We start from the raw sequence: 19522 nt of genomic DNA, 5'->3' as shown, positions 1-19522 counted from the left end.
GTAGCTTACCCACTGTATCTGGGTTAGCCACTCTCCGAAGCACCAAGTGTCCCGGCTCAATATTTTTTAGCCGGACTTTTCTATCTCGCCATTTAACTGTTTCAGCCTGATATTTATTGATATTCTCCACGGCCTGAAGCCTGATCCCTTCTAAAGCATCCTTTTCCACAAGGCAAGCATCTTCGGGACCTGATTCTGCCGAAGCTACTACTCTTATTGATCCAGCTTTTGCTTCCTCCGGAGTTATTGCTTCGTCACCGAATAATAATTTGAATGGGGTAAAGCCTGTAGACCTTGATGTTGTTGTATTGTGGCTCCACACCACTTTGATTAACTGATCTGGCCACTTTCCCCTGGGTTGATTGAAGATTAACTTCATTATTCCTGTCATTATAATGCCGTTGGCCCTTTCAACGAGCCCATTTGACTCCGGATGCCTGACTGATGCAAAATGGATCTTCGTTCCAATTTGATCACAGAAATTTCTGAAAGCTTCGGAGTCAAACTGCGTTCCATTATCTACAGTGATTGCCTTCGGTACCCCGAAGCGACAGACAATATTCTGCCAGAAAAACTTTTGGACAGTGGCCGAAGTTATTGTGGCCAATGGCTTCGCCTCAATCCACTTGGAAAAATACTCCACAGCCACTATAACATATTTTAGATTCCCTTGAGCCGATGGTAATGGACCCAACAAGTCAAGGCCCCACCTTTGCAATGGCCAGATGGGTTGTATCAGCTGTGTCAAAGACGAAGGTTGTTTTTGATCTCTTGCACATTTCTGACAACCTTCGCACTTTTGCACTAACTCCGCCGCATCCGAAGCTGCCTTCGGCCAATAAAACCCTTGGCGGAAGACTTTCCCAAGTAATGGCCTGGATCCGATGTGGGATCCACACAGGCCTGCATGTATCTCTTTCATCAACTCTATACCTTCGGCTCTAGATAAGCACTTGAGCAGCGGAGCGCAAACTCCATGTTTGTATAATTCCCCTTCTATCATGACATACGGACGAGCTCTTGCCTCTATTCTTTTATTGTAAGCTTCGTCATCTGAAAGGAACTTACCCTGAAGGTAAGAGATTATTTCAGTTCTCCAATCTTCGCTGTAAACAGGAGATATGTTGAGGACTGCTCTTTCAAGGAGCTCCACTGAAGGTGCCTTTATTGTTTCGAAGAACACATCCGAAGGTAACGGCAGCCCCTGTGCCGCAGACTTAGCTAGCAAATCAGCATGCTCATTTTGTCCTCGAGGAATATTCTTGACAGAGAATCCTTCGAAGGATGCTTCGATCCTTCGGACCGTATCTAGATATTTTTCAAGCTTCGGATCTTTAGCCTTGCAACTTTTGTCAACATGACCCGAAACCACCTGGGAATCAGTTTTAAGAATTGCCCTTCTGATTCCCATTGCCTTTAATTTCCGAAGGCCCAGAAGCAGGGCTTCGTACTCAGCAATATTGTTCGTGCAGCTGAAATCAAGTCTTGCTGCATAACAAGTTTTGACCTTGGATGGTGAAACCAACACAGCAGCTGCACCTGCTCCGAAGATTCCCCAAGAGCCATCACAAAACACTGTCCACACTTCGGCATCTTTATTTGCTTCTTCATCCTGAGCCCCTGGCGTCCAGTCGGCAATGAAATCTGCCAATGCTTGAGACTGGATCGAAGATCTATGCACATAATCAATGTAAAATTCGTTGAGCTCTGCAGCCCATTTCCCAATCCGTCCAGTAGCTTCTCTATTTCTCATTATATCCTTCAACGGCTGCGAAGAAGGAACAATGATATTGTATGCCTGAAAATAATGCCGAAGCTTCCTGGATGCCATTAAAACGGCATATAATACCTTCTCCAGCTCTGTATAATTTTTCTTTGAGACACTAAGGACCTCAGATACAAAATACACTGGAACTTGCTTCTTGAGCTGGCCATAAAGCTTCTCCTGGACAAGCGCCGCACTTACTGCTGAGTGCGAAGCTGCCACATATAACAACAGAGGAGCCCCTGGCGTTGGCGGAGTTAATGTTGTGAGATCTATCAAGTATTGCTTCAACTCTTCGAAGGCTTTTTGTTGACTTGGGCCCCATTGAAAGACTTCGGCTGACTTCAGCACCTCGAAAAATGGTAAGTTTCTTTCTGCTGATCTGGATATAAATCTGTTGAGAGATGCCAGCCTTCCTGTCAATCTTTGGGCCCCTTTTCTTGTAGTTGGTGGCTCCATTCGAAGTATAGCTTCGATTTTATTTGGATTAGCTTCGATTCCCTTTGTTGAAACCAAGCATCCAAGAAATTTACCCTTCTTTACTCCGAAGACACATTTCTCTGGATTCAGCTTCAAACCAGCTTGTCTGAAGCTGGCGAAGGTCTCCTACAGATCAACAATATGATTTTCCTGCTTCGTGCTTTTGACGATAATGTCATCAACATAGGTCAACACATTTCTGCCTATTTGAGACTGAAGAACCTTCGCAGTCATTCTGCTGAAACTTCCTCCAGCGTTTTTGAGCCCCTCAGGCATCCGAAGATAGCAATACGTGCCACTTGGAGTTATGAAGCTAGTTTTCGGCTCATCTTCCTTTTTCATCCAGATTTGATGATATCCTGAGTAACAGTCCAAGAGACTCATGAGCTCTGAAGAAGCTGCTGCATCGACTAGAGAGTCTATCCTTGGCAACGGGAATTCGTCCTTCGGACAAGCCTTGTTGAGATCTGTGAAATCGATACACATTCTCCACTTGCCATTGGCCTTCTTCACCATAACAGTGTTAGCTAGCCACTCTGGATACTTCACTTCTCTGATAACTCCTGCACTGAGGAGTCTTTTTACTTCATTGCGAGCCCCTTCGGCCTTGTCATCAGACATTTTCCGAAGCCTCTGCTTTCGGGGTCTGAAGGATGGGTCAACATTGAGCGAATGTTCAATAACATCCCGATTTACTCCACAGAGATCATTAGCCGACCATGCAAAAACATCTTTGTTGTTGAATAAAAACCTTATCAAGGTTTTCTCCTGGTCTTCAGATAATTGCGAGCCCAACAGCACCTTCTGCTCTGCTATGTCCTCACACAATAGCATGGGCTTCGGCTGATCTGCTGAAGCTGCCTTCTCCCTTCTGAATTTGTACTGTTCACAAGCTTCGGCTCCATCTATATTATGAATTGCTTTGGAGTCAGTCCAGTTACCTTCGGCCCTTCTTGCGGCTTCCTGACTTCCATGGATAGCAATGGGTCCCTGTTCCGAAGGTATCTTCATGCAAAGATAAGCAGGATGAAGGATTGCTTCGAAGGCATTAAGAGTACCACGACCAACAATTGCATTGTAAGGATATTCCATGTCAACAATGTCAAACACAACTTGCTCAGTTCTAGTGTTGTTGATGAATCCGAAGGTCACTGACATGGTGATCTTGCCCAGTGCTACAATCTGTCTTCCTCCGAAGCCACAGAGAGGATGTGTAGCATCATGAATCTTATCTTCTGGCTCTTGCATTTGTCTGAAGGCTTTAGCAAATATGATGTCAGCTGCACTGCCTGTGTCAACCAAGACATTGTGGACCAGAAATCCTTTGATAACACAAGAGATAACCATGGCATCGTTGTGTGGGTAATCTTTGAGCTGAAGGTCCTCTTGGGAGAAGGTAATAGGAATGTGAGACCATCTTGTCTTGATGAAGGGTCCTTGCACCCCAACATGCTGTACCCTCCTCTGTGCTTCCTTCTTCTGTTTCTTGTTAGCTGGCTCTGAGGACGAGCCACCTGTGATCGGTAGCACCAGCTTCGGGTCCGAAGCAGCTCCAGCTCGGTTGTTGAACGAAGCCATCAGCTCAAAAAGTGGAAGTGAGTTCACCGGAGGTGGGCGCCAATGTTGGGGACTTGTTCTCAAATGCTATGAATTAAGAACAAGGCAACATAGAATGTTAAATGATACTGTCCTTCGTCCGCGAAGCATTATACCTTTGAGGATAATGGATCTTAGACGAAGGTTGATAAGCGTCTTATTACGAAGTTGAACCTTCGTAATAAATTTTCAATAAACGTTGTAGAATAATGCAAAGTAAAAGGTAAGAATGAATAAATGATCCACAGATGCATTATATAATATTCACTTAATATATTGAATCATAAAATACAATGATACCTATGCCTTGACAAAGGTTGTATTCCGAGAAATGCGATTGCAAAATGTCAGAAAATGCGTGAACAGTAACGGAATACTGTTCACTATTTATAGGCACAGGACGCAGCCTGTGAGGAATTACAAGTATGCCCCTTATAAGAACTTACAACGTTGACTCAGACCTTTATGGACTAAAAGGTCATTCTATCTTTAAGTCGGTTTGTAATGCCGAAGCTCTGCGAAAAGGCACCTTCGGCTATCTTGTGCGAACAGCTTCATCCGAGGATCACTTCTTTCTATAAGACCTTCGGCGACGAAGCATAGACCCAACAATCTCAAATTCATAGGGTGGAGGATGCGAAATGATTTTATACATTAGTATAATTTGTTTTTACTCTGTAACTTACATGACACTCTTCGTCTCACTTCTCTATAGTAAAAACGTACATAAATATCTCTGATATCTTGCTAATAGCAGTATACAAATATATTTTGTATAAAACTGAATTAGCTTAATTAGTATATGACTAAATTACTATTATTAGAATGAAATTCAATTCTAATGATTCAAACGGGGCGTGAGGTATTTTAGCCCTCAATTCCCTTGCTCTCAAACAATACATAGCCAAATATATATTAGATACATATCATTAGAAAACTTAGCTTAGATCATCTCAAAGAACTCTTAAAAAGTCTGTTCCTAGAACTATTAAATTATTTAAGTCGCCAGTTTTTTTTTTGAAAATCACTAAAAAAGAGTTTCTTCAATGATTTCTAAAAAATCACTCAAAAAATTATTGGTGTGCCCCCCTTCTTCCTTTTCTCCTGTTTGCTCCTCGCTGGACCGATCATTCGTCTCTCTCTTCTCTCTTCTCTCTCAGATCCAAAACCAGCTCAGGCGCAAAGAGCAGCGGTGTATGTGTGTTGTTAGTTTTAAGGCATGTTTGGTTCGTTACCTCAATTGTCACACTTTGCCTAATTTTTCTGTCTAAGGTTAGTTATTCAATTCGAACGACTAACCTTAGACAAAGTGTGGCACATTTAGACACAAACCAAACATGCCCTTAGTCTTACCAAAAATCTAAGACTGTGAAAATGGTTCGACAACTTTTGGAGATGTTCTTTAGTTCATTAATTTAAAGATCTCCAAGTCGACCCCTATATAACAATCACCACCCATTAAAAACTCTGAACTTTTATTCGATGGGGGGTGGGAGTTTGACAACCACCACTATATTGTATTCTTTCTGAAATCTAATTTTGGCCCAAAATGTTGTAAGCTCTTTGCGTGAATCGGAGTTTGGCAAAAGTAACTTTTACGAGCATCGTTTTACGTTGAAACCAAACCTGTTCCTACCCAAGCGTCTTATTCTGCAGGTTCATCAAGGCAAACAGATCGGCCTCTTATCGTCTTCGTGTCGATTCCGTCTTGTTGCCTGAATCTAGACAGCATTAGGCGCCACCACCCTTTTATCCAAAAAGCTAGCATTAGAAATACTTGAGCCCGATCGTACTGTTCCGCGGGATCGGAGTAGCTGTTCATGGATCAGCTTTGCCTTGCAAAATAGTGGAAAAGCAAGCAAGGATGTCATCAGCAGGACAGCGAGGTGAGATCGATCGACTCGTCTTGTGGTGCCCCGCAACCGCAATGGGGGCAGCGAGACACCTCATTGTCGCTTCGCTGAAGCAGCACAGTAGCTACTGGCTAGCTCGTCGCTGCCGAAAGGATCATCGATCACGTGGCAGCTGGCTCAAGGCCGGTCCACTACAAGGATGCTCCTGATGCCATCGATGGGCGGCGGACCAATGTTCCAGTTTCTTTCTTTCTTTTTCTCTAGTTTTCTCTGAAGTTCTATACGTTAGGAATACTTGGATCTTCATTCAGTCTTATGCAAAATCTCTGCATTTTAAAGTTTAAATAGAGAGCCTTGAGACTGTTTTCACCCGCTATCATATCATATTCAATATCTCGTCTTCTATTTTAAACTTCAGTCGGAAGGTGGCGGCATAGGCGGAGAATGATAGAGGTGGGCAGCTTTCTTTTCATGGGGTCTTGGCGAGTTACGAGGGGCCAGGCCACGGTAGCTTTTCCGTACGCGTCGTTTTCCCTGCTCCAAGACCGGCCATTTGAGACGTGGAGATGATAGGGAAGATTTCTTCGCCTTTTTCCGAGCGAGCTAGAGCCCACGGCCAACATCCAACATGCCTGCTAGGACGGCTTGATCGGGGACAAATCACAGGGGAAATCGGCGTGGCCGGCTGCCGTGCATATCCTCTCGGATCTCCAGCGGGCACCGATCCTGTTGCCGCGTTCCGTGTGCTTTTGAGCTCCGTCTCCGTCTTACAATAAGCTGCAGCCTTTGCGAAGGTTTTAGCAGATGAGGAGGCATTTTGGTTGCTCTGCATATATATATACGTATGAATCAAAGGGCGAGTTCAAAATGGAAAGGCAATGAGGCGAGGTGTAAAGAAATAGTAATTTGGTTGCAGCGCCACACATGCTGCCACGGAGTTCCTGGCCGCAGAGACAGACCGGCATAATTGGTGGCCATGACCCGGAACTCGACGGTGACGTGGCACCAGCGCTAGGGGCGGTGGATGGGACCCCACTCTCACAGTGCTACAGCAAAGCATTTTCCCCTCCCTGATGACGTCGGATGCCGCCAAATACGTGTTTCCATGTCATCCTGCGACCCACTTGCGATTCTAATAATAAATGGCGCGAGTGTTCAGTGTGTGTCTAGATTCTCGTCATCAGATAGACGATGTACAGTGCAGTATATGAACAGCGAGCTAAAACTTGTTTCGAATCAAAAGGCGCTATTTGAATTCCTGAAATTTGACGCCTGTGTTCTATTTTTAGGGCTATATGCGTCTTCTTATTTTTCTTCTTCTTCTTTGCAAAACTGTTTTTTTCCCCCAACTGCATCTAATCCAAGTAAAACATTTTTGAATGAACGGGCGCACATGGTTGGTTTAACATCTAACTAATTATTTTTGAGTTGTGATTCGTGGGATTGAAATTCATGCTAATTAAAGGGGTAGTAATAGGTGTGAGGAGAATCTGGATGATGTGGCTGAAAAAAATTGAGATAAGCAATGTGTATATAACTCTTGCATCAACAGCTCTAGCTCTAGCTCTAGCTATGCTTCTTAAAAAAAGCTCTCGTTTTATTTTCATAAATAACCTGAGGAGCATCCCTATTTAATTGTGAACATAGCTTCTCCTATTTTTACGGATGAGGGAGGACATTAGAGAGCCAGAGAAGCCTTATTTTTGACTCCCGGCTTCGCTTGATTTCTAGGATAGCTCTTTTCGATCTTACGGAGAAACAGATGTAGATTTTTTGAAGGAGTCTTGGAGGAGCCTTTGAAATAACCCTACTAAAGGGCGTCTAATTGAGGACACTTGCATTAATTTCTAACAAATAATGACATGCTAGAGAGAGCTTCAACAGAGAAAGTATAACAATTAACTTTATCTAATCTATTCAATATATGAAATATGAAATAGAGAAAGGAGAGAGAAGAGAGAGCTTGCCTCTCGTGCAAACAACAGACTGGTACAGTGAACCTATATATAGTGGTGCGCCTAGATAGAATTATGTATGAGGAGTAATAGGAAAGAGAATAGAGAACATGATACCATATAATAATAATATTTTTTTACATAAATAGATGTTAACTATTGTATACTAACACTTGACTCTATTACTGACCCTGCTCTCATGAAAAGCAGATCTTAAACATTAAATGATGCCTCTTGTACGTTAAATGCTAGTATTAATTCTTCTCCCTAACCTGGTTAATAACACAACTTGTCCAGTGGCATGCATGTGACACTAGATTCTCATCTCGTTGGATCTGTAATCAGGTACACATGTTGTTCCTTGTAATGCTCTCCTAATGTACTATATTTCCTTTCAAATAAACAAGGATTAAAGCGTCTGTGCGCAACAGAGGTAAAAATAACTGTGATTGTAAGTAAATGTAAGAAAATTTTACTCTTGTTAAACCAAAAAAATAGACCAACATAACAGGAACAAGACGATAAGCATCCAAAGAGGACTCAAACTTGAGTGGTTCAGTGGTTAGATGATCACACCTTTCAACAAACCAGTTCAGTTAGACCCACTTCCAAAAAAAAAAGACTAATGTAAGAGGATTTGTGTGGGTTTTAACTTTTAAATGAGCGCCCAGATTTGATACGAAGAGAACTTGAACCTGGGTGACTGGTGCATGACTGCACGTCTGCACCTTCCACATCCAACCAATTGAGCCAGCATGTTATTTTCAAATGTGAATTAACTACATTGTATTACTAAGGAATTCTTGATCCTTACATCTATCTTTAAGAAAAGTTAAGGTTCCTTTTTAAATTTTGTGTTACCCAGAACAGCCGACCAGTAATTCCAGAAGACAACGGAATTACTCCCTCTATCCAAATTAGTGATGGTATATACGAAAACATATTCAGATACACAATACAGTACCAAATAAGCAGGTCGTATTTCCTTGTGGACATAATAAAAGTGATTTTGCTGTTGTAAACAGTTGTGACTTTGATTAAAGTGGGAGAAATGCGACCTAGAAGACAAAAGGCGTGCAAAGCGTCCTTGGAACATATGGAAAGCTCTAGGCCTTCGATCAGTTCCCTTATTTCTTTCTTCTGATTATAATGTTACCAAAATTCACAAAAACAATAGTTCAATACTCCCCACCCCCCACCCCACCCCCAACGAGCCTAGAAACGAAGGTTTTTGACGTATGAGCAGATGTAGTTAAAGGATCTTAAAATGAATTGTTTTACACTCATTCGTATAACTCACACTCTAAATACACAAACAACCAAATAAAATCTTTGATAAAATTAATGTATGCAGTGATGTAGGATAAGACGATGCGCTAACCGATCAGACGGATCGTGAACAAACGCTGCACCGACACGTCGGCCAGGCGTAGTAACCACTTGCGTGCGATGACCGGACGCGGTCACTGCAAGCAGGTATGCTATGGCCGTGAGTGAGGCCATAACCAATCACAAGCAGAGATTCCCATAGCCTTTTGCAAACAAATGGACGAAACCAAAAAAAAACACTGTATATAGTTTCCAGTGCCTGATAAGACGGCGTGTGCCGTGTGGTGTACTACGCAATTACCCACATGGGCGGATTTACGCATACGCCCTCCTCGCCATGTCGAAATGTCGAGACCAAACAAGAGTTCTCGCACCAATGATGCAGCTATTAATAATCTATACGCTTAGCCGTTTCGGGTTATTCGTAGCAGCAGGTCAACTAGCTAGGGAGACGGTGTCAAAGCTAATTAAGCATATGCAATGTGAGGGAATGCTTTTGCTTCGTCAACCCGTAGTAGTTGGAATAGTAAGGTTTTAGTACTCTTACCCGCCAAAAAAAGAAGAGTTCAGTACTCATCGTCAGTAACAGGGTCTTGCATGGAGCCGTTGACATGTTTGGCAAGACAGAGAGATCTAGTCCTGTTTGGGAGCTGCTGTTCAAGTTGACATGTAGTAGTTAGTCTCAGTGATTTCATGCTTACTTGCCTCTCTGATCTTCACCGCATGATGAGTTCTAAGACTTGTGATAGACATATTTAGAGCTTACTTCCAGTGTATATATGCTGTCCCGGTAGAAATATTTCTTTCAAAATTAACAGTGTATTCAACTGGAGAAGCCCTCTTTCAGGCCTTCTTCTATTGTAGGCATAAATAAGCAAATGGCCCAATCAGCAATCTACTGTGGACACAAACACAAAAAAGGCCCATGTCATAGGCTACTTCAAGCCCAACAAATCCCAAAATCGGGAACATCCACCTGCCCAGGCCCAAGCCCAAGCTCCTTAAGCTTAACCCCAACAACGCGCCTTCCCCCAGAACCGCTTTGCCGCGCATCGTGCCGCGGTGCCGCCGCCGCCGTTGCCTGAATTGGCAAAACCAACGAGCAGTCAGAGCGGAAGCCGCCGCGGCGCCCGCCACCAAAGCCAATGGAGCCCGCGCTGCGCGAGCTGTGGGCGGAGTCCCGGGACCTGTTGGGCCTCCCTTCCTCTTCTCAGGACGCCACCGCCGTGCCGCGCGTCAGCCTGCCCCCGACGCCGCTCGCGTTCCTCCGCGACCACGTCTCCCCGGGCCGCCCGCTCCTCGTCTCCGCCGCGGCCACTCGCCACTGGCCCGCCGCGTCGCTCTGGCCCACCGCCTCCTACCTCACCGACGCACTCCGCTCCACCGCCGTCTCCCTCCACCTCACCCCCGACGGGCGCGCCGATGCGCTTGCCTCGCACCCGCACCCACGGCGACCCGGGTCCTCGAGGTGCTTTGCGTCCGCGCACGTCCGCCGTGTCGACTTCCCTACCGCGGTCCGGCTTATCAGGGGATCCGACCCGGCCGCCGGCCTGGTAGCGTACGCGCAGCAGCAGGACGACTGCCTCCGCGGGGAGTACGCGGCGGTCGCCGGTGACGTGGACGCGCACGTGCCGTGGGCCACCGAGGCGCTCGGCTGCCTCCCCGAGGCCGTCAACCTCTGGATAGGCAACGCCCACTCCGTCACCTCCTTCCACAAGGACCACTACGACAACATTTACGTCGTTCTGTCCGGCGAGAAGCACTTCCTCCTGCTGCCCCCCACCGAGCACCACCGTCTCTACGTCCGCGACTACCCCGCCGCCCGCTACGTTGCCACGGAGCAGAGCTCCGAGGGGGGGCGCCAGTTGAGGCTTAAGCTGGAGATGGAAGTGCCCGAGAGGATCGTTCCCTGGAGCAGCGTCGACCCGTGCCCGGCGTCGCCCGAGGAGTTGGCCGTGCAGGCGTCGTCGTTTCCGCTCTACTTTGACGGGCCGGCGCCGATACGGTGCACGGTCCGGGCCGGCGAGATGCTCTACCTGCCAAGCATGTGGTTTCACCATGTCAGCCAGAGTCCAGGGCCGAACGGGCTCACCATTGCCGTGAACTACTGGTACGACATGCAGTTTGACATCAAGTATGCTTACTTCAACTTCTTGAGGTCGCTGGAGATCAATGGTTGTTCATCGGGCAAACCTGATGCTTCGGAAGGTGATCTAGAGGAGAAGAAAGATTGAGGTGGCGGACAGTGACTTTGATTACCCCTGGTTTCCGCTGAGCATCACGATGCTGTGCCGGGCTGGGTTTCTCGCGGCCACTGTCTAACAGAGTAACAGCTCTTCGAGCATAACGAGGTGTTGCTAGACACATGGAAACCAATTAATCGGCCATGTATGTTTGCACAACGTTTGCAGGTGCCAATTGGCCTATCAGACCCAATGTGGTTGCAATGCATTGTCAAAGTTTGGTGGCATTCACAGAGAACATGAATTTTGTTTTGAATTCAGTCCATGGGTTCCTGATCGTCTTTGTTTCTAGCGATGATTCTTGATATGCTGGAGGCCTGATTTATAGCTTGTGCAAATCAGCATCATTCACTGGAAGGATGGATTGTCCTCGTAGAAATCTGAATGCCAGATAAAGAACTGCGTGGCGTGGATAAAGAACTTTATCATCATGGGTGAGACGCTACCTTTAAAGGTTGGATAAAATTGAGGTCGGACAGCGATTAATCCATAAGGTTGGAACTTGAAAACCAAGATGAGGCTATCTAGTCAAGGGAGTCTCCGGCGTGGAAGAAGTGGGAGAGGGGGCAGAGTTTCACTTCTGTCCATGTGTTGATGGTCAGACTTCGTTGTTGTTGTGAGTTGTGACTTGTGAGAGCCGGCACCCATACCAATCTGGTTCCTGTGCTTGTTATAGTGTGCCTTTGCTTATTTGGGTTTCTTCCGTACGGAAGTACGAATTCCTTGTATCTTTTTGTTAACAGGTCTCAGAGCCATTGTCAAGTTTTTTTAGAGAAGCTCCATATTCCTGCGGTGGACACATGATGCAGCACTCGGCAGCATGTAGCCATATAGTCTTAAGTCCAAAACTGATATTTGATTTCCTTTTTCTCCTTTGCAATCATAACCGCGCAATCCTGCATTTTTTTCATTTCTCATGTTCAAGGACCTGAGAAATCCGAAGTATTTGTGGGCTGGTTAACTTGTGCGCAGCATTGCTTAGGACATGTTTGGATCCAGGAACTAAAGCAAACTGACCTTAGGAGCTAAAAGTGAATAAAAGCATATATTTTTACTATTTTAGTCACTTTTACCTTTGGTCTTTTGCCCCTAAAGTGACTAAATGTTGGTCACTTTTGGTTTAGCTCCTTGGATCTAAATAGGCCCTTACTATGCGTGGCAGCACTTTCAAGTATGTGCCAGCTATGTCCTGAACTTCACATTCTTGTGACGGTTTGCAATGTTTTATAAGATTGTCGTCAGTTTACATATCATATTTTTAATTTTATCTTTTATTTTAAACTTCACCCTACGAACAGTGCAGTCTGCATTATACAATGTTTTGGATGATCATATAAATAACATGCTGGACACGGTCTAATACCACTTTGTTGCTATCAAGAAGCATCTGGGGTTTTGAATCATTGAACTGTTGAGAAATTTAGAACTGTGCCATTATCAAAAGTAGGTTTCGCTACTTTGTTGTAAGGTGTTCAACAACAATGCAGCATGAGAGAACAGTGGCGTCCAAATGCCTCTTAAAACAGCACAAAACGAAGGCTACAGCTCATTCCAGGCAATACTATTGGGAAAATTCAGTATATTAACTGCTGTAGCATTACCAAAAGGTTCCACTAGCATTGCCGTACCAAGCATAAACCACCGAATACTCAAAATACCTATCCGGTTCACACACAGAAGAAAATCTGAAGTACTTATGCCCTGTTTGAAAGCTCTTAGTTTTTAAGAAACTATTTTATAAAAATGATGTGGTTCCAAATATACCAGTTTATAACTTAATTTATAGAAATTATATTATTAGTTTCTTAAAAACTAAGAAGCTGATCTCTCCTAACTAAAAGATAAAAACTGGTTACTTAAAAAATGGATTGCTTCTAAACAGGGTCTTAAACACGAGATAAAAGAGATGTTTGGTTTTTAGAAACTAATTTTTAGTTCATTTATTTTATTCTATTTTAGTATCTAAATTACTAAAAATGAAAACTAAAACTATATTTTAATTTTATATTTAGAAATTTAAAAACTAAAATAGAATAAAATACATGAACTAAACCTAAAAACCAAACACCCTCAAAGTTCAACATCCAGCGTAAAACATAAACTAGGATAAGACAATGGCTCTGATTATGACACCCCCGCGGAACGGAAAGGGGTGGCGTGGACTTGTTGCTTTACAGTCCTTGTCGCGCTGTTTATTGATATCCCTTCAGTAATCATAAATTATGTGGTGATCCAAACCAGCCATAGAAAAGTTACTAAGAGCAGAGCAGGAATCTCACATGGCCGGGTCGAGCAAGAGAAGAACGAGATGAAGCAGGCATCGGCATACAGCAGTACCGCACGAGGTGACAGGCTGACGACCTATCGGATGCCTGGTACCCTGCTGGAAACATTTCCGGCGATCACATGTGCTTTAGCAAATCCGCAGGCAAAAATGCTGATCTACTGCATCCTATGGACGCATCGAACTCGAACTCGAACTGAAGGTTTAACAGCACAATGCAAATTTAGCAGAGGGTCATGAATGAGAACCATACCGGCTTTCTTTATTCAAACATGGCCGATTATTCAGTGCCCCGGCAAGAGAAGTCAGGCACAACCGCACAAGAAATACACATACGCCCAACAGCATTACCCAACTCTATCAATACATCTCAGATGGTCAAGATACAGGCCAAAATTTCCTGAAGCGAAGAGGTACAAAACAGATACCACACGGTCTCACTTCTGCATATGGGTTTACATGCTTCGGTACTGACAAACGAATGTGGTGCAGTACATATGGGAACTTGTAGAAGAGACCCGAAGTTGACCATGCGCCCAAGTTACAACCCCAGCTCCGAGAGGAGATTGCGCCACCTTGGCGTCTCCTCGTCGAATATGTAGGTCAGCTTTGTTACCAAGACTCCACTGCCACCAATCTGCAATTCCGGGTCCACAGATAAAAGATAATTACATATGTAGAAATAATAATATGTAGTAATAATAGGTTCCGATACGAGCTCCAACAAGTTAGGATCGGTTGTTCGTGGAGAATAATCAACTTTTCAATCATGCCATTAGACTATGGCTGTTTGTGTGTTAACAAAAGAAAGAATGAAGCAGAAGCCGTACTGATCTCAGTTGTTGGATAGATTTGTAAAGCAACTTCTGTGGAACAACCACATTAATGGCATAGTATTCCACATCAACTTTTCCATCACGTCTGCGATAGACAGGACTTACAGTCGGGCCCTGTTCACATCAACATTGAGTAAATGAAATCATAAGCAAAAACAGAAATATAAGAATCCAACCTTGATATTTCAAAGTACTGTTACAATCATAGATAGTGATTAGTTTCACTGAATTTGCTATACAATTAGGAGACAGGTCTCACTCTAACGGGCCAGTTCCCTCATCAACGAAGAAGAAAAAGATCCAAATACTATAATTCCTTAATCAGTGGGGAAAACCTAAATGATGCAGAATAATTAGATTCTTCATGTGTGTATATTGGAGCTGCTACAGTTGTATAATGACTCCAACTATGTGTCTACGTTTTGGACATAAATATAGGCACTATAGGCCTACCACATGATATATGATGAATGCAACTCAATTTCCTAACACAAAGCAGTACTTTTGCCCCAAAACTACACATAATACATTGACAGTTCTAACTTCTAAGAAGATCATGAATTCATGATTATTGCTAGTTATAATATTCCTAATTATTACCTGCAATCCCCATATTGATGTTTGGCTAAGAACTCTCTCTGCCACTTCTTCTGCGCTGTTGCCCCTCATGTTTGCGGTGACCTAATATAGCAATAGGAATTACAATAACTTAAGCAGTCCAATCAATATAATCATGCATACATGAGTTATATGAAGATTTACCATTAATTCTGCAGTTGCTCTTAGGTGAGCTTCTAATCTTTCAAGCAACTCATGAGTAACCTCCAGCACACCTTTACGCTTGTGCAGAGATTTCCTACTTGCTACAAGAGTGGCCTGCATAGAATTTTATATCTTAGGAAACAGGAAAGGGGTAAACTTTTCTCTTTGTCAAAGGAACCACCAACTGTAAAATATTGCCTACTGAAGAGTGTGTGCCCGACACATGCATGTGTGTTCGAGAAAGTTTACCTGGCTTTCCAGAACTACTCCACCATCAATTTCCTTTAGGTTATTCTCACGCAAGGTCGTTCCGCTACTCACGAGATCCACAATAGCATCAGCCATACCCATCTTCACAGGGGGGAGGAAATTAGCAACATGAATTAACCTTGATAGCCTCTTTACGCAACAACTCGCAAGCTAGTAAAAAAAGACACCAGTGTACATTCCAGTAGCACCTAAAGTAAATAAACAAATCGATCCATGTGAAGGGTTAAAGCTCAGACACCCATAATCTACATCAGTCGTATAAAAATCCACTCGTCTGTCCCACGCCAAAGCACAGGTCTAAGGCCCGGCCCTGGTCGTTTTCACATGGGCTACGGTGCCGTTGTGTATGGATGGGGCAAGGCTTTGGGGGTTTTCTCGACATGCGTGAGAAGGTCTTCTTCTTAATATAATGCAGTGGGGTGGTCTTACCCCTGCAGATCGGGTTTTATATATATATAACCCATAAAAAATTTGTGCCAGCAATCATAACTACTAGAGCAAGAACGTAAACAAGTATAGCAGGGACAATAGTACACATAATTCTATGTGGCGTAATAATTTCTGGATAAAGCAATGACCAACATATAATAAAACAATTAATTAGCACTTACAGATTCTCTAAAGATCTAAATTTAAGTGCTGTTGGGGAACAGAAAAGGGTAGCCTTCACTATTGGGACAATCAAATTTAAAGTAGATACATGAAGCAAAAAATGGGAGGGGGTCACAAGGAAAACAGAAGGAAAACAAATGGAGAGGAAGCAGACTCACAGGAGGATATGACTCAAGAGCTCCATCGGCAGATAAAAAACGAACATGCTTAAAACCTTTCTCTCTTAAGAACTTATTGCCTAGCTGCAGCACAATAATGTAACTGGGGTGAATAATCAGCAAAGCAGTGAGCGCACATGTGTGTAGTAGTGGTGAACTGGTGGGGCGTGGAGCAGGAATTAGACTGCTTGAGTTTGGATCATACATATCCAAATCCAGTAACAACACGTAGTGGCCTTTCTTCTGTCCATTCAGTCATCTTTAGCAAATCTTCCATAGTATGTATGTTCTCAAAAATGCCTTCCTTAGGTACCTGGTCGCACAAGTTGACTGCTTCAGATATAAACTTCAATTTGAAATAACAAGACTAGTACCTATGAATCCTCCTGGATACCAACATACCGCAAGGGACAAACGACAATGTCCAAACTCAAGAGCATCATGAACGACCACTAAATCCTCATTGCCCTGACACAAAAAATTTAAGCACATCGGTCAGATAAAGGCTTCTTCAAAGCAGAATAGAGCAGACCCAGTGTCGGAGGCTCTGGGGAAGGGATAAACCGATGCAAGCCTTTCCCCACGAATGTGGAGAGGCTGCTTCGAACCTGCGACCTGGTGACTTAGTGAGAAAGCTAGCACCACTGCACCAGGCCTAAAATTTCACATAAAAGAATATTGCGGATTCGATTGGCAGAGATTCATGTTTTATAATATATAGGTCCAGAACCCAATGTGCGCACAAACCAGGAAGGCATTAGTCTAAGCACAAGATAAACCAGAAATAACAAAATGCATACTGGAAAGATTTTTTACCTCTTTCACATCTTTATATAGGGCATAAGGTGCAAATTGCAATATATTACACACTTATTTTGATCCCAGAACTATTATTGTGTGGTGACTCTTGAGTAAAAGGACTTATTGTGTGTTATTAGGTACAACTGAAACATATAAGACTGAAAGCATGAATAAACGGTTCAAAATAATGATATGAGGGAAAAAATACAGGAATGCTCAAAAGCTTACGTTTCCATATTCACTAACTATGTCAAAACCCACAACACCAAGGTCAAGATCGCCTGACTGAAGTTTACGAACAATGTCCTTAGGCCTTTGAAACCAAACCTCCAAATTTGGAATCTGAAAAGGGGTGAAAAGATATCAGCAGGTTGCATAAACTCAGAAAGAATTCTATTGAAACTATCAATCAATCACTCCATTCACATAATGTGTCAGATCAGTTGTCCACACATTGAAACCGAATAAGGAGGTATAAAGTTAAAGTGAAAGGAAAGAAAGTAAGCGTCCAATGCTACCAGCATACCACTACTAAATGAGATTATACAGAACATGGTACTTCCTATCTCTGAACTTTAAATATGAGGAACAAAGAACAGGGTCTATACCAATGGTTTAGACAATGCATCAACTGTAAAAGAACCACAATACCAAAAGGTGAAAGAGAAAAGACAAGGACCCAGGTTGTGCCGTCGAATGTTTGATTAGATTTAGACAGATATGATGATTCCAATTGGATATTCATCCATGTATGGATACAAACTTCAATATGTGCAGCTACGAATCAGATGTTTAGGTTCAATGCTAGTGCCTACAAGTCATGCTCTACAGGTAATAGGGTGTGCTAGTTTTGCTTCCAGCAGGCCTTTAATGATGCAAACAGGGGATGTGAGACTGGTCTGGTAGAGATTTCAGTACGCAAGAAAGCATTCTTGATTATTCAATCTATAAGATTACTCGAAAATGCTAATGACACAGTTGGCCTCAAATTTATTGACTACTTGTAACTTATGGAACAGCATGCTCTGCCGTTTACATGGTTCTGCTATGCAATATTATGAATTGCATAATTAGTAAAGGGTCAATAGGCACCATGAAACATCTACTAGGCATTGCTCCAACAAAATATCAAGAAGGCCTTCAATGTAACCACCAGAATTACAGTGGTCATCTCCCACTAGCTAAACCTAAGGGTTAAGCTTAGCTTACAGTACAAACAAACCAATGAAGTAGAAAGTTACACTTAAAACTCTTAAAATCCTTATCCTACCAGTGAATCAGGAACCAAAGGCTTACTGATTCAAAACCTACTCACAGCAACTGGTTGCCTCCCAGACAGATTTGGTAGAAAGTAATTAAAATCAGAGAGATGAGAGAATATAGGACTTAAAACATCACCAGCGGGATATCTGCAGTGTACTGCCGCGGGTTGAGCTGCCTCACCGACAACTGGCAACTCTGCATCGTCAAGCGCAAAAGCGCAACCATAACCATAACCAAATCAGCGTACCAAACATACAATTAAAACTTTCGAACCCAGCAACGGAAGCACCCATCGGAAAGGAGCGCCGAACCTTGAGGAGGCTTAGGGTTTGCTCGGCCATGCGGCCCTTGCTGGGGAGCCCGATACGGACGACAGTGCGGTCCTCAATTAGGGGAGACGAAACCGCCGCCGGTTTAGCGGATACGGCGGCCGCAGAGGCTGCTGTCCGCGGAGCGACAAAGCGGGCCCTCGCCGCCAGCGAAGGGCGGATGGCAAGGCGTAAGCTGGACTGTGGCGAAGGTGACTGGGATAGAGAGAGAGCCGTAAACTGCGCCGCCAACATCCCCGGCATTTTTGTCGGGTCGGTGGGCGGGGCGTGGGCGTGGGCGTGGGCGTGGGCGGGCGGCTTGCTGCCGTTTTTCGTTCAGTGCAGTGAGGAGGGGGAGCCTGGCGGCGGTGTTCGGCGGCGACAGAGCAGGTGAAGCGAGCAACATTGAACATGCGGCGCACGAGGGGTACTCGTGCGAGTCCAGACCCACTTTGGGCCGATCGCGAGCCGACACTAGAGGCCCAAAATAATCAGTACTAGTAGCTTTTTACAAAGAACGGATAAAAATGAAGTTGTTCGGCAACTGCGAGGGGTCGGCAAAAAGCGCTGCAGCATGGGCCCTTCTGCGCCCATACTTTACTGTTAAAACATTCAGTCATTTCTATTTTTCTGGTTCAGTCTAATGATGTGTTTGATTCGGTGTCAACGAGGGATGGAACTCTGGGTTGACCCCGTCCCTTATTTTTTGAGGGATGGCCTCATCCACTATTTTTAAAGAATATTCTTTGACCCTGACTCTGGACCTCCAAACCAAACATGAGTCAAGTTAGAATGATTCCACCTCATTCCTCTTCATCCTTCTTCATCCATCCATCCAAACACTATCTAAGTGTCTAACACATATTTCAACGAAGGCTCTGTTGTTTCCCTTCCATTTGGGATCCCGGTTCCCGGTATACATGTACATGTGGGCCGGCCTGGCCCGGCACGGCACAGGCCCACAAAGGCACGGCCCACAAAAGCACATATCTAATTATGGGTCGTGT

At 44.0% G+C, this 19522-nt stretch overlaps 2 protein-coding genes across 2 annotated transcripts; one reads left to right on the top strand and one right to left on the bottom strand.

Moving 5' to 3' along the window:
* Positions 1-10026: 10026 nt before the first annotated feature.
* On the top strand, positions 10027-11978 carry LOC100281215 (phospholipase A2, group IVB). Its single transcript, NM_001154134.2, has one exon. It carries the CDS (start codon positions 10124-10126, stop codon positions 11210-11212), a length of 1089 nt encoding a protein of 362 aa, NP_001147606.1. The 5' UTR covers positions 10027-10123; the 3' UTR covers positions 11213-11978.
* A 1766-nt stretch (positions 11979-13744) lies between these two features.
* Positions 13745-18883, bottom strand: LOC100193253 (ATP phosphoribosyltransferase 2 chloroplastic). Its single transcript, NM_001358696.1, has 11 exons — positions 18519-18883; positions 18343-18402; positions 17173-17286; positions 16546-16611; positions 16349-16456; positions 16144-16227; positions 15353-15454; positions 15104-15217; positions 14942-15022; positions 14336-14455; positions 13745-14142 (listed from the first exon to the last, which is right to left on the bottom strand). The coding sequence occupies exons 1-11, from the start codon at positions 18777-18779 to the stop codon at positions 14047-14049; spliced, it is 1206 nt and encodes a 401-aa protein (NP_001345625.1). The 5' UTR covers positions 18780-18883; the 3' UTR covers positions 13745-14046.
* Positions 18884-19522: the final 639 nt, after the last annotated feature.

This window comes from Zea mays, chromosome 7 (assembly GCF_902167145.1).
Source record: "Zea mays cultivar B73 chromosome 7, Zm-B73-REFERENCE-NAM-5.0, whole genome shotgun sequence".
Taxonomy (NCBI): Eukaryota; Viridiplantae; Streptophyta; class Magnoliopsida; order Poales; family Poaceae; genus Zea; species Zea mays.
The sequence above is the reverse complement of the archived record's forward strand: the minus strand, read 5'-3'. Positions and strand labels throughout refer to the sequence as shown.

What these genes read in the sequence shown, in the direction of transcription:
- LOC100281215 (NM_001154134.2), top strand. Translation starts at nt 10,124, where the DNA reads ATGGAGCCCGCGCTGCGCGAGCTGTGGGCGGAGTCCCGGGACCTGTTG.
- LOC100193253 (NM_001358696.1), bottom strand. Translation starts at nt 18,779, where the DNA reads ATGCCGGGGATGTTGGCGGCGCAGTTTACGGCTCTCTCTCTATCCCAG. An exon ending in ATTGTCGTTTGTCCCTTGCG is followed by an intron (nt 16,457 to 16,545) that starts GTATGTTGGTAT and finishes TTGTGCGACCAG; the next exon opens with GTACCTAAGGAAGGCATTTT. An exon ending in CATCAATATGGGGATTGCAG is followed by an intron (nt 14,456 to 14,941) that starts GTAATAATTAGG and finishes TGATGTGAACAG; the next exon opens with GGCCCGACTGTAAGTCCTGT.